The 13665-nt window shown below is 48.2% G+C and overlaps 1 protein-coding gene across 6 annotated transcripts in view; it reads left to right on the forward strand.

Moving 5' to 3' along the window:
* Positions 1-3553: 3553 nt before the first annotated feature.
* The window catches only part of ZSCAN25 (zinc finger and SCAN domain containing 25), a 54821-nt gene continuing 44709 nt past the window's right edge, over positions 3554-13665 (forward strand). For 2 of the 6 annotated variants that reach the window (XM_054497197.2, XM_054497194.2), the window contains exons 1-7: positions 3601-4023; positions 5142-5216; positions 5534-5660; positions 6568-7000; positions 8386-8587; positions 9567-9658; positions 11075-11198. In XM_054497197.2, coding sequence (XP_054353172.1) covers positions 6614-7000; positions 8386-8587; positions 9567-9658; positions 11075-11198 — 805 coding nt within the window. In that variant the 5' untranslated portion in view covers positions 3601-4023; positions 5142-5216; positions 5534-5660; positions 6568-6613. Of the gene's footprint in view, positions 4024-5141; positions 5217-5533; positions 5661-6567; positions 7001-8385; positions 8588-9566; positions 9659-11074; positions 11199-13665 lie in introns of all 6 variants that reach the window. The other 4 variants (XM_054497190.2, XM_054497192.2, XM_054497196.2 and 1 more) reach the window with 4 other exon arrangements.

Here is a 13665-nt window from a genome sequence, read left to right on the forward strand (position 1 = left end):
ATGGCTATGAATGCAGTAGAGAACAAACATGGTGGGATGTGTGTTGGGGAGGGGTGGAAGACATGGAAAGTGCATTGGGGCCTGTAGAGGGAAAGATTTAAGAATCAGCCTGACTATTTTAGTTATTTCAGCTTAGAATTAGAATAGGCCAGTAGTCCATGACTCACCTCCCCCATCTTCTCACCCAAATTCCTATAAATAACCAGAAAAGAATGGAAATTCGGCCAGGCCTGCTGGCTCACGCCTGTAATCTCAGCACTTTGGGAGGCTGAGGCAGGCAGATCACGAGGTCAAGAGATCGAGACCATCCTGGCCAACATGGTGAAATGCCATCTCTACTAAAAATACAAAAATTAGCTGGGCATGGTGGTGCACACCTGTAGTCCCAGCTACTTGGGAGGCTGAGGCAGGAGAATCGCTTGAACCCAGGAGGCAGAGGTTGCAGTGAGCTGAGATCGCGCCACTGCACTCTAGCCTGGTGACAGAGCGAGACTCTGTCTCAAACAAACAAACAAACAAAGAATGGAAATTCATGCCACCAGTGAAAGCTAGGATTGGTGATGGATTTATTGCCAGAACTTGGGAAGAATTTTTACTAAAGCCCTGTAAAACTGGTCAAATGAAAAAAATTAAATGAAAATCAAATCCACAAAGATTAGAAACCAGTCTTAGCCAATTCTGGTGAGTTAAGCACTCTCATATACATTTGATGAGAATGTAAATTGGCATGAACTTTCTGGAAAGCATTTTATAATAGCATATGCATTAATAGGTTTAAAAATATTCATACCTGGTGGCCCAGGAGTTGAATTTTAGGAATTTATTCTAAGGAAATAACCAGGGGTGAGGTCAAGTATTTATATACAAGAATGCTTGTTCCAGGTTATTTATAACAGCAAAAATAAAAGAGTATGTTCTAGATTATTTCCCCCACGTTGAAATAATTTTTAAAAGTATAGTGTATTCAGAGGACGGTATATTATACAGGCAGTAAAAATGTAACTTTAAGTGTCCTATTTGGAAGAAATAAAAACATATAAATAAAGAAGCCTGGAGACATCCTGCATCTGATAACATGGCAGACTAAATAGTTGGGCTGATTTGTCTGCCAAAAACAACAGAAATGATAAAATAAATAATAAAATCTAAAGATATCAGGGAGGTAACAAAATAGTAATGAATTATAAGATAACATCAAAGTAAAGAATAATACCTAGAGAAATCATCTTGCAGAGATTCGATTTTTTTAAATATTTTATTTTATTTTATTCTTATTATACTTTAAGTTTTAGGGTACATGTGCACAACGTGCAGGTTTGTTACATATGTATACATGTGCCATGTTGGTGTGCTGCACCCATTAACTTGTCATTTAGCATTAGGTATATCTCCTAATGCTAGAGATTTGATTTTTTAAAACTATGCCTAAAGTTTACTCAAGGAAGGGCATCTGATAAGAGAGCTTTCCCCGCATAAACCAAAGACTGCAAAAGTGTGGATTATCAGAAGAGATCGGGTACATTCAGGGTGGTATGGCCATAGGCAAGGGCTGGGTTATCAATGTAAGGGTGAGAGATAAGTCACCTATCCCGTACCCCTACCACCAGGCGCCAGCAAGGCAATTTGTCTTAGCGCCACACTGAACAACCACAAAACCACAAAGATTTGTGGTTGAGAAGTTGCAACCACAAATCACCCCTCAACATTTGCAGCCAAATTCATATTACTATTATAGCACGGTTCAAAAATCCTCAAATTATAAATTTGGTTTATAATGACCTTGGACTGGTGATGCTGACAAGAAAAAAATTTACATGGAAGAAAAAAAACATCAACCCTCTCTAGATAAATTCACTTTATGCTGGAACTCAAAGAAATTTCACAAAAATGTTTCCAAGGAAAATGAGCAGCCTGTCACACAAGGAAACAAGGTACCGTGGTATGTTCGAGGAAGATATGTTTGAGGAATGCCCTCAATGAATGTTCTGGGGACATTATTTAATGTTCTGGGGGCACAGTTAATGTCCTGCGGGCATTATTTAATGCTCTAGGGACATTATATAATGTCCCCAGAACTCATAAATCAATAAGAAAGAGATAAACAGCTTCATAGAAACACAAAGAAAAGTCAGTTCACAGAAAAGGGAAGGCAAGAAGGTAATGAAAGTAGGAATAATGACTGACCTCACTTATAATGAAGAATATACAAATTAAAAAATGAGGTAACATTTACTTCACCTGTCAATTGGCAAAAATTAAAGCTGGATAATGGCAGAGATGATGAGATATGAGAAATAGATGCTGTTGGGTACTGCTGGTGGAAGTGGCACCATCAAAAACAGTGGAAATAGCAGATAACAGAAAGATATCTGAGGGGACTTCAGATCTCAGAGTTATCAGGCTCAACTATATTCACTATGTATAAAGAAAAGCTTAATGATATCGGTAAATTCTTTTAAAAGATCAATCTAGAATATTTGGAAAAAATCAAATAGAAATTCTAGAAATGAAAAAATATATCAATTAAAACAAAAATATGGGCGGCCAAGTGGGGAGGATTGCTTGAGCCCAGGAGTTTAAGACTAGCCTGGGCAACATAGTGAGACCCCGTCCTTAAAAAACATTTTTTAAAGATTAGCTGGGTGTGGTGGCTCATGCCTGTAGTCCCAGCTGTTTGGGAAGCTGAGGGGGGAGGATTGCTTGAATCCAGGAGTTGGAAGCTGTAGTGAGCTATGACAGCACCGCTGTACTCCAGCCTAGGTGACAGAGCAAGACCTTGTCTCTTAAAAAACAAAACAAAACAAAAAAACAACAACAACTGTGGATTTTGTAGCACATTAGAAACAGCTGAAAAGTGGATTATTAATAAAAAGATGAAGAAATAAACCCAAGTCAAATATGGGCAGGCAAGAAAAATATGAAAGTGGGACAGAGACATGGAAGATAAAGTGAGATGGTCTAACACCTATGTTATATGCTAGGAGTTCATTTATTCTATAAGTATTTATGTTTAGCAAATACTGTACCAGACACTTTGCAAAGTGCTGGAGAAGAGTAAGACAAGAGGGTTTCCTGTTTCCTGAGTGGATTCTGGAGTAACACTGGGCCACCCAGTTGAGACAGACTGCCTTCAGGCTGGGCGCGGTGGCTTACGCCTGCAATCCCAGCAGTTTGGGAGGCCAAGGGGGGAAGATCGCTTGAGTCTAGAAGTTGGAGACCAGACTGGGCAACATAGAAAGATCCCCCTCTCTTGCAAAAAACTGAAAAAGTCCCAGCTACCCAGGAGACTGAGGTGGGAGGATTGCTTGAACTCAGGGCTTCGAGGTTGCAGTGAGCTATGATCTCACCACTGCGCTCCATCCTGGGAGACAGAACGAGACTTCTCTCTTTCTCAAAAAACACAAAAACAAACAAACAAACAAACAAAAAAACCCCACAAAAAACAGCTCCGATGCTGGCTTCTCCAGAAAGCCTTCCCTGACTACACATGCACACACGCACGCACACCACCCGGGGTCAGGCGCCTCTTAAGTGAGCCGGTAAGACCCAGTGCGCCCTCTATCTCCTCTGCCCCTACGCCTCGCGCAAGGCCCTCGCGGCCGGAATAGTCGCGCATTGACTGACTGGACTCTAAAGCCCCTTGGGGCAGGTGCTGTGTCCAGCAGTGTATCTGGCGATGCACCGAGTCCTTTCCACGGAGGGCAAGCAGGTGCAATGGCACGGAGGTGGAAAGGGGCCTAGCGACAGAGCGCCTCGAGCTGGGCAGTCAGTCCTGGGGAAGCCCTGGTGGTCTCTCCTCGCCGGGTTCGGAACAGCAGGATGGGATCAGCGACCATCGAGACGCATCCGCCGAGCCGAGCCCTCCGAGCATCCTAGAGAGGACACGGAAGCGGGTCTTTCCTTACGCACCTGTCTGACAGCGTCCGCAGCTCACTTCCGGTCCGCGGAGGGCATTGGCGATCTTAGACCGTGATAGCCCTTTCAGGGCCGCGGCGGGTGAGAGCCCCCTCGGGGCCGCGGCGGGTGAGAGCCTCTTCAGGGCGGCAGCGGGTGGCGGGCAAGGTGGTAAACGGGCGCGGGGACGGGTTTTGGTGCCGCTACGGGGCTCGGCGGCAGCGGGGTTGCACTAGAGCCCGTCTCCCTCCGCTCTGCCCCGGCTGAGGGCGGCAAGTCTCTCCGGAGCTGCCTTCCGCGGCCGCGAGGCCCTGCGGGTCTGGACCCTGAGGGGCCGCCGCGCTGTAGGCTCAGGTAGGAGCGAGGCTGATCCCGCTCTGCCAGGCTTGGCTTAGTGCAGGGCTGGCCACGAACCGGAAGAGACCTTGAACCGAAGCAGAACTCTGTGCAAAGTGAAAGTAATCACGTAGGACACTCATTTAAAGAATAGCGATGAGCCAGCCTGGTCAACATAGCGAGACCCTGTCTCTACAAAAATTGAAAAGTAGCCGGGCGTGGTGGCACGCGCCTGTGGTCCCAGCTACTCGGGAGGCTGAGGCAGGAGGATCGCCTGAGCCCAGGAGTTCAAGGCTGCAGTGACTTACATTCAATGCCACTGCACTCCAGCCTGGGCAACATGGGGAGACCCTGTCTCTACAAAAATAAATAATTAGCTGGTCATGGTGGCACTCGCCAGTAGTCCCAGCTACTCGGGAGGCTGAGGTGGGAGGATCGCTTGATCCTAGGAGGCAAAGGCTGCAATGATCGCACCACTGGTTTCCAGTTGGGGTGACAAAACCCTGAGACCCTGTCTCAGAAACAAAACAGAAGAGTGACAATGGGTGGGGGGAGATAAAGAATAGCAATGGGGCACTTTCTGTTTGTCAAATGGCAGAGATAAAAGATGAATGAGGATCTTTCTTGCTTCCAGGGAATCTGTTAGAGGGAGACACATGGGTAAACATTTGCACTGTAGTGCATTAAATGCACTAGTGGAGTGAACCAATGCAATAGCTAGAAAGGAATGAAAGAGAAATCTCAATGTTGCAGAGTCAATGAATAGACTGAAAATATAAACTTGGTTTAAGTGGGGGTAGATAAATACACAAACTCACAATAGAATATTTAGCAGAAGCTTTGGGGTGTGCCTCCTGCCAGCTGCCCATTCTCTGCTCCAGTCAGGTGATCTTTCCGTTTTTGACAAGCAGGATCTCCTTCCCCTGATGCTTTGGACTTCCAAGTCTGTCTTCCCAGTCTAGGTCTTCCGCATAATCCACTTGGAGGTAAATAGGACTCATCCTCCAGTCTACTTCAAGCCTCTTCTTTTCCTTGAATACTTGGACTTAGATTAGTTTTCTCTCTTTTTGACTTCACATTTTTTTTTTTCAATCTGTACCATGTATTTTGGGAGGCAGTTAATCATCTAGTCTCTTTTTTTTTTCCTTCTGAGAAGTAGGAGTAGCACTCATCCTACCGAAGTGTTTAAGTATTAAATGAAATATGTGTTCACATGCTTTCTAAAGAGTAAAGCCTGTACAAATTAGAAATCTTTTGGTCATTTATCATAATGGTATGTATGTTGCTCCATTGTCTTTTTCAGGTTGAGCGCACCATCACATCTAAGCCATCAGCAAGTTTGTTGGTTTTAATCTCCAAAATACGTCTTGATTTTGTCTGACTCTTTGCCACCACCCTGATCTAAGCCCCTATCATCTGCTTGAATCACTGTAAGTGCCATTTCCCTCTTGCCACGTCTAGCCTATTCCCTGTCAACACGCAGGCAGAATGACTTTTATAAAACATGTAGTTCCTCGCTAAAGTAAGAAATAAGAATAAAGTTCATAATTCTTTCTGTGGCGCAGGCTCTGGGTGATCTGGTTTCTGTCTGCCTCTGCCACCTCTTCTGGTGCAGCTCTGCTCCTCACTCTGCTGAAGCCACATTGGAATATGGCTTGTTCTTGGACACCCAGAGTAATTTCTTAGCCTTAGGGCTTTTGCCTGGAATGCTCTTAGAGTGACTGACTCATTCTCATCCTTGAGTCAGCCCGGTATCATGTCTTTAGAAAAGCCTCTTCAAGTCAGTTGCCGCCTGTTAACAAGAGCACCCTACTTATTTTCTTTCTAGAACTTGTCTCCACTTGCAGTTTTTAAAAGAGTTGCTTCCATTTGACTTTTTCTGTCTGCTGTACCAGCATATGAGTTTCAAGAGGGCAAGCTCCCAGTGTGTCTTGTTCTCTATTTTGTTGTTTCTGCCTGCTTGTTGTGTGTGTATATGTGTGTGTTTGTGTGTTGCATGTATGTTTCCTTTAGTATTGGAAGAGTAGGCCCTGGTGACTAACCCAGTTATAACCCATTATATATTATTCTCTGATTGTAGTGTTATTCTCCAGTGAGATCCTAAGTTATTTGTGGGTATAAAAGCAAAATCTTAGACATTTTCTGTTTAGTCTCTGTGCCTAATAGTTGCTTAGCAAATGATTACTATGTTGAATTGACCTGACTTTTGGGATCTGTGTTCAGTCTTTTGAAAATGCCTTGTGAAAGGTAATTACTGTGTTCTCCAGTGGAATATTCCTTGATGTAGAGACAGAACTGGGATGGGCTGACCTTTCACGTGTCTCTTGTTCTCAAAAGGGTCATTGATGCAGTCATTCTCAGTCTCCTCGAAGGGAGTGTGAAGATGCTTAAAGAGCATCCAGAGATGGCAGAAGCTCCTCAGCAGCAGTTGGGTATTCCTGTGGTGAAACTGGAGAAAGAGTTGCCATGGGGCAGAGGAAGGGAGGACCCTAGTCCAGAGACTTTTCGGCTGAGGTTTCGGCAGTTCCGCTACCAGGAGGCAGCTGGACCCCAGGAAGCTCTTAGGGAGCTCCAGGAGCTCTGTCGTCGGTGGCTGAGGCCCGAGTTGCACACCAAGGAGCAGATCCTGGAGCTGCTGGTGCTGGAGCAGTTCCTCACTATCCTGCCCCGCGAGTTCTACGCCTGGATCCGGGAGCATGGCCCAGAGAGTGGCAAGGCCCTGGCTGCCATGGTGGAGGACCTGACAGAAAGAGCGCTGGAGGCCAAGGCGGTGGGTGAGGAGGGGATCCAGGTCTGGCGCCCTTGGCGTGGGCAGGGAGTGTTAAAGAATCCAAAGATTTGAGGAAGCAGTAGGAGTGGACGAGGTGTGGAGCCTCCCTCCTCTGCCCTCAGACTCCCTGAGGTCCTTTTTGGAGAGCAGTGGAGTTTTCAGCAAGAAAGGCCATTCCCAGGGGAGATGCTCCCATGCAGAAGGGCCTGAAGCCTCTCTTTGGTCATGAGGGCAGAGGCTTGACCATATTTCCCTTGTGGGCATCAGGCAAAAAGAAGGCAGTTGTGATTGTTTTTGGGGTCCCTCATAGACCTGACCCTGCTTTGGACAGAGATGCCTCTGGGAAGGCAGAGAATCCCGCCTGGGGAATATTTTTCCGGAAAAGGGTTGTCCGTAGCAGTACTGTTTCTCTGTGGCTCGTAGGGCTCCTGTAACAATTCTCTGGTGCTGCTCTAATGACACCAAGTGAGTTGGCACCGCACGTGCTTCCTTGAGGTTCCAGCCATATTTCCGTCACTCTGTGGCACAGCCCCCTGACGGATGACTGGGAAAGGAGAGTAGGACTGATGACACTGTCTTGCTCATAAGCCCCCGTCCTTCTGTAGTTCAGCCTCCCGTGCGCATTCTCGTCACCCTGACTTCCTGTCTTCAGAATCCTAAGAGAATTTTTTCCTACTCAACTCAGGAGCTTAAAAGTGGACCAGAAATGCCTTGTTTTTGTGAGTACTTCTCAGTGTGAGAGTCCTCCTGATTTTCCTTGTTCTTTTTAATTTATTATTTTTGAGACAGGGTCAGCCAACAGCCTAGGCTGGAGTGCAGTGGCACAATCCTAGCTTACTGCAGCCTTGAGCTCCTGGCTCAGTTGATCCTCCCACCTCAGCCTCCTGAGTAGCTGAGAGCACAGGCATGTACCACCATGCCTGGCTAATTTTTTGATTTTTTGTAGAGGTGGAGTCTTGCCATGTTGCCCAGGCTTCCTGGCTCTCTTTAAAGCAACTATTTCTCATTAGCCTGTTCACTGCAGGGTCTAGGCTTTGCGTTTTTTATTTTCAGCTTTTCCAATTAGGAATTTTTTTTTTCTAGTAGTGAGTATATTGTGTTAAAATCCTCGGCAAGATAATATTTGGGCTTGGTGATGGCAGGTAGAAGGGACCCTTGTCAAATGGCGTGGACAGATAAAAGTTGCTCAGGGCCTGATGCGGGAGTTTAGCTTCCTTTTCACTTCCTCACTAATGTCCTGGGGAAGAGCTCAGCTGATTTTTCCTTCCTCTCCCCTGAAGCTGGAATGGTTCTTTTCTTGGTTCTCTTTTTAGATTTTAATTCAACTCCCTTCATAACAGCCTTGCCCAGGCCTCATTCTAATCGGTGTTGGGAACTGTTCTTAGGTTCCATGCCACGGGCAGGGAGAGCAGGAGGAAACAGCACTTTGCAGAGGCACTTGGGAGCCAGGCATCCAGCTGGGGCCAGTGGAGGTCAAGCCTGAGTGGGGGATGCCCCCTGGGGAAGGAGTTCAAGGTCCAGACCCAGGTACCGAGGAGCAGCTCAGTCAGGACCCTGGAGATGAGACACGGGCCTTCCAGGAGCAAGGTGAGTAAGACGCAGATAGTGGGGATGTCAGGGCATAGGAAACTGTGCTGTGCAGCCAACTCTCTTCATAAACCCAGCAATAGAGCAACTAAGTTACCCACGAGGTGTAATTGTGAATTTTCTTGGCTACTTCCTCCCCCTTAGGAAATAGATGAAGTGAAATTGTTTCTTTTCCTTTTATCCTCTGGTGTCTGGAGGGGATATCTGGGATCATGCTTTCTTATTATTTCTCTTTTCTTTCCCTCAGATCCCTTCTAGAAACTACCAGGAAATATTCAGCTGACTTGCAGAAATACTTTTTCAGTGGGCAGATAAACCATATCTCCCAAAGTAATATGTAGCTTTATTTATTTATTTATTTATTTTTTGAGATGGGGTCTCACTCTGTCACCCAAGTTGGAGTGCAGTGGCGCGATCTCGGCTCACTGCAACCTTTGCCTCCTGGGTCGAAGCAGTTCTCCTGCCTCAGCCTCCCAAGTAGCTGGGACTACAGGCATGTGCCACCATGCCCTGTTAATTTTTTTGTATTTTTAGTAGAGACGGGGTTTCACCATGTTAGCCAGGATGGTCTCGATCTCCTGACCTCGTGATCTGTCCACCTCAGCCTCCCAAAGTGCTGGGGTTATAGGCGTGAGCCACCGTGCCCAGCCCACGTAGCTTTATTTTGTTACTGAATCTCAAAGGAGGTTATTCCCAGAATGTGAGTGGGGAGCATGGGTAGCCCTGAAGGGACAGGGCTGGGACAGTCTTGCCAGCTGAGAACAGGGCAGGAGACACTCAGGCCCCAGCTGAGAATAGGGCAGGGGACACCCAGGCCCCTGTGCGTGGGAAAGTGTGGTACCAGAGTGAAAAGTGATTCTGTCTGGAGTCTTCTGGTTCCTGAGGTTGTGTGCATCTGGTAGGGGACACATTTGAACGAGCTAACAGCATGACATCACTGATCCTTCTGATCTTTCTCATGCTTTTTGTCCCTGCTCAGCACTACCAGTTCTGCAGGCGGGTCCTGGCCTCCCCGCAATGAATCCCAGAGACCAAGAGATGGCAGCCGGGTTCTTTACTGCTGGATCGCAGGTGAGCTCTGACTCCCTTTCCAGAAATCATGACCTTTGCTTTGATTGAGGTTCACCTTCCCCAAGGTTTCTTTGCACAACAATGTGTCCTCCCCGCCCCCAAGTTGAGTCATTCTCTCTTTCTAGTCCCAGTGGACCTGATGGTGTGGTTTCCTCCGCTGAACCATCAGCCGCAGTTGTTAATTTGCATCGAACCTTAGGTCTGTCGCCCAGGCTGGAGTGCAGTGGCGCGGTCTTGGCTCACTGCAGGCTCCGCCTCCTGGGTTCACGTCATTCTCCTGCCTCAGCCTCCCAAGCAGCTGGGACTACAGGCGCCTGCCACCACACCTGGCTAATTTTTTGTATTTTTAGTAGAGACGGGGTTTCACCGTGTTAGCCAGGATGGCCTCGATCTCCTGATCTCGTGATCCACCCACTTCGGCCTCCCAAAGTGCTGGGATTACAGGCGTGAGCCACCGCGCCCAGCCACAGGTGGACTCTTGTAACTGTTACAGATAGAAACCCCCTAGGGCTATCTAGGCCGTGCTGGTTGGCCCCGAGATAACCCTTTGTGGGTGCCCTTTATGGGTACTTCTGCTGCTGCTTTTTCTGTTTTGGAAACTTGCCTGTCCCCTAACTTCAGCAGGATTGTGGCTGACTCAGGGTTGGGGCTTCCAGGAGCATTTGAGCAGGGTGGTCTCTTTGGCCATACAGGCCACACTAGTTGGACCTCGTTAACATTACTCATCTGCCACAAATGGGGTAACTGAAGCATAGATGGGGTGCTCTCTCTTCCACAGGGTGCTGAGCACTACCAGGGAGGTGGGGGCTTTCCAGTGGGGCACCTTCCTCAAGGAGGTGAGTCTAAAACAGTTCTTTGAAGAAGAAAAGGTGTTGTTTGGCAGAAAAAAGAAGGGGATCAAGTCTGGCCCTGCTCAAGCCGTATTTGGGCAAGGATGGATGCCAGCATCATTTCCCTTTCCTTTTCTCTAAGGATGTACTTTGGAGGGGATGAGGAATGACATCAGTGCTTTTTAATTTGGCTGGACCCTCCCTTGTACCATAATAGTTCTTCATGGTGCGCAGTGAGTGAGAAATTGAGGATGCATTTATTTTATCACAGCCTTATTCTTAAGACAGGGCTTGGCCGAATGTGAACTTTGTTCTTGATGAGAAGGTAAATAGCGGCTGCCAGGCTCTGTCAAGCATGAGGTGTGAGTGGGAGGCTGCTGCAGAGTGGAAATGAGGTGACTTGGTTGTTAGGGGCAAGCTGAGCCCCAGCCATAGAGGCTCAAAACTGCAGTGGCTCAAACAAGTGGATTACTCCCGTTCAACTGTTGGGAGGAAGCTGGTTGGGAGGGGGTTGGATTACAGACATGAACCACTGTCTCTGGCCTAGGATTCTTTCTTTATTCATAGCAATCTCCTATTGTTGCAGGGGTTGGGGCCATTTAAAGATATGGCCCTGGCCTTCCCTGAGGAGGAGTGGAGGCACGTGACCCCAGCCCAGATAGACTGCTTTGGGGAGTATGTGGAACCGCAGGACTGCAGGGTCTCTCCAGGTAAGACTGTCTCCACCCACAGATGAGGAACTGGAGAGTTCTGAAAACTCAGGTCAGGGGTCCTGCCATAGCTCTGGCGCTCCTGGCAAAGGAAGGGGACTTCATGGCAGGCGGGTAAATGGGTCCAGCATGGACCATGGGGCATGAGGAGCTGCTTTCCTGTGTCAAGAGAGGAGCCGAATGATGGAGCAGGAAAACATGAGGCCATTATTTTGGCTGTATGGAGACAGGTCGGTCATGAGGACCCCCAAACACCTACACTGTGTCCATGATTGAAGACACTGAGGGCTTGAGAGCAAGATACGAACAGCAAAAGATGGGGCATCTGAGCTTGTTCAGATATTTATTGAGTGATCCCTGCATGTGGGCCCTGTGTTAGTGGTTTTCTCTTGCGGCAGGAAGTGGGCAGGACTAACGTGCACGAAAGCATCGGAGCTCACGGTGTGCACGTAGGAGGGCACGAGGGGGCTTCGCGATGGGAGAGGTCGGAGTGGCCTGAGTCACAGAGGAAGCAGAGGTGTGCTGGGCCTCAGGTGGTGGCTGGGTTTGACCTGGGCTCAGAGCCTGGGGGGATGTGGCCATTGTGTGTGACAGCAGCTCATGGGAGGAGGAGCAGCGAGAGAGAGCCCACAGGGGCTGCCAGCAGAGCGCACTGCGGGGCTTTGGGGATGCCAGGGCGAGGGGCAGTATGGAGAATCTGCATGGGTGGAATCAGGACACCTGCAGGGAGAGGAAACACTGGTTGGAGCGGCCTCTCCTTGTTCTTTTTCTTCTTTTTTGTTTCATAACTTCTTTGTGAGTTGTGCACTGACCACCCATCTGTACCGACCCCACCTAGCCTTTCCTTATCCTGAAATGCCTTGAAGGATGAGCAAGATTATCCCTGTGCTTCCTTCAGGACGTAAGAGAATCTGTCTTGCCCCTCCACTTGCTGACCCTGACCTTGAGCATCTCCCTTGAGCTTTCCACGTCTCAGTTTCCTCTGTTGTGGAATGGGGCTGTTGATGGAACCTGTCCTCATGGTGCCATGAGGATGAAGGGAGGTGACACATCTAAATGTGTGGTGACCATGGTAGTGTTAGATTGTTTAGTTAGTGCTGTAAATATTACTAAGGGATTCTTGTAGGAACCATCAGCCTTCACTCATTTATTCATCACAGAGGTGGACTTGGCTCTGTGGCCAGTGCTGTTCTGGTCACTATGAAGAGTTAAAAATAAAGGCACTTGCCTGTGGAGTCTTAGAGTTCAGGGGAAGAGGCCATGTGCATGTAATAGTGGGATAAGGTAAGGGGCACTGGGCTCCTGGGAGACCTGGGGCCAGGGCACGGTTGACACAGCGTGGCAGTGATGCGAGTAGCAGAAAGATGTCAGCATACTTTATGTGGAGATGTGTGATTGCTGTAACGGCAGAGGATGACAGAACAAAGCAGGGGCTCGAGTGACGAGCCCCAGACAAAGGTGCCAGTGTCCTGCTGCCAGGGTCCCCCTCAGGGGTGTTCCCCTCCCAGTGATGCTGCTGTGTGGGGTGAGGAGCCCCTCGCCCCCATTCTCAGAAGGTTTTCATGCCCTCCTGGCCATTTCTGACTGTTCTGGAGACTAGTTCTGTCCTTGTCCCCTCACCAGCTCAGTGTCTCAGAACTCAGAGCAACTCAAGCCCACACCTGAACGTTTCTGCTGAGGCCAGGTGACACGAAGGCCTGTTTCCCAAGTGTACCATTCACTTGCTGTCCCAGCTTTCAGGTCTTCCTGGGATTCACACTCGGGTTGTCCTGGTGCTTGTACTGACAGCTGCTTGGGGCTGGGCCTGAGCTGCTTCACCTGTAAAGAGACTGGATGCACAGGGCAGGGTTGAGCTAGGTGGCTGCCCAGATCACTTCCAGTTGTTTGTCTGTTCTCATTAGCAGACGGTGAGGTGCAGACCTTGTCGTCTGGGTTGTAATTGCAGTAATGGCCACAAGGACTGGAGCAAGAACTCACAACATGATTTGGAATCACAGAGGCAAAAAGTAGCAGGTGCAGAAACCTAAATGCAGGACTCTGCAGGCCGGTTCCCAGGATGATGAGGGTCCTGGAGTGAACGATGAGTGCTCAGAGGAGTAAGGAGGAGGTAGGAGTGAGTAGAGTGAGGCCACTGAGGAGGGCATGAGGACTCCGGCTCCTTGTTTTAAAATTTTTTCTGCACAGAGTAATGTGAGGGAGGTTTTACTTGAGGAAAATTGGATTGATGGCAGGGTACAGCCAGTCTGGAGGGTTGAAATAGTGTAAGCACTGGGGTAAGAGCAGGAAACAGGCCAGTGGTCGTGTAGAAGGGGGTTTACTGAAATATGCTTCCAAGGATGGGCCACAGATTGGCCAGAGGGGAGGAAAGAGAAGAGTCAGAGAGGAGTCTACGTCTTAGGATCCTGGCTAAGGGACTGGAAAAATTATGTTACTATTGTCAGAAAGGGAGGGAAGCGTTTTCCTAAGA

The sequence above is a fragment of the Pongo pygmaeus genome, chromosome 6 (assembly GCF_028885625.2).
Source record: "Pongo pygmaeus isolate AG05252 chromosome 6, NHGRI_mPonPyg2-v2.0_pri, whole genome shotgun sequence".
Classification (NCBI taxonomy): Eukaryota; Metazoa; Chordata; class Mammalia; order Primates; family Hominidae; genus Pongo; species Pongo pygmaeus.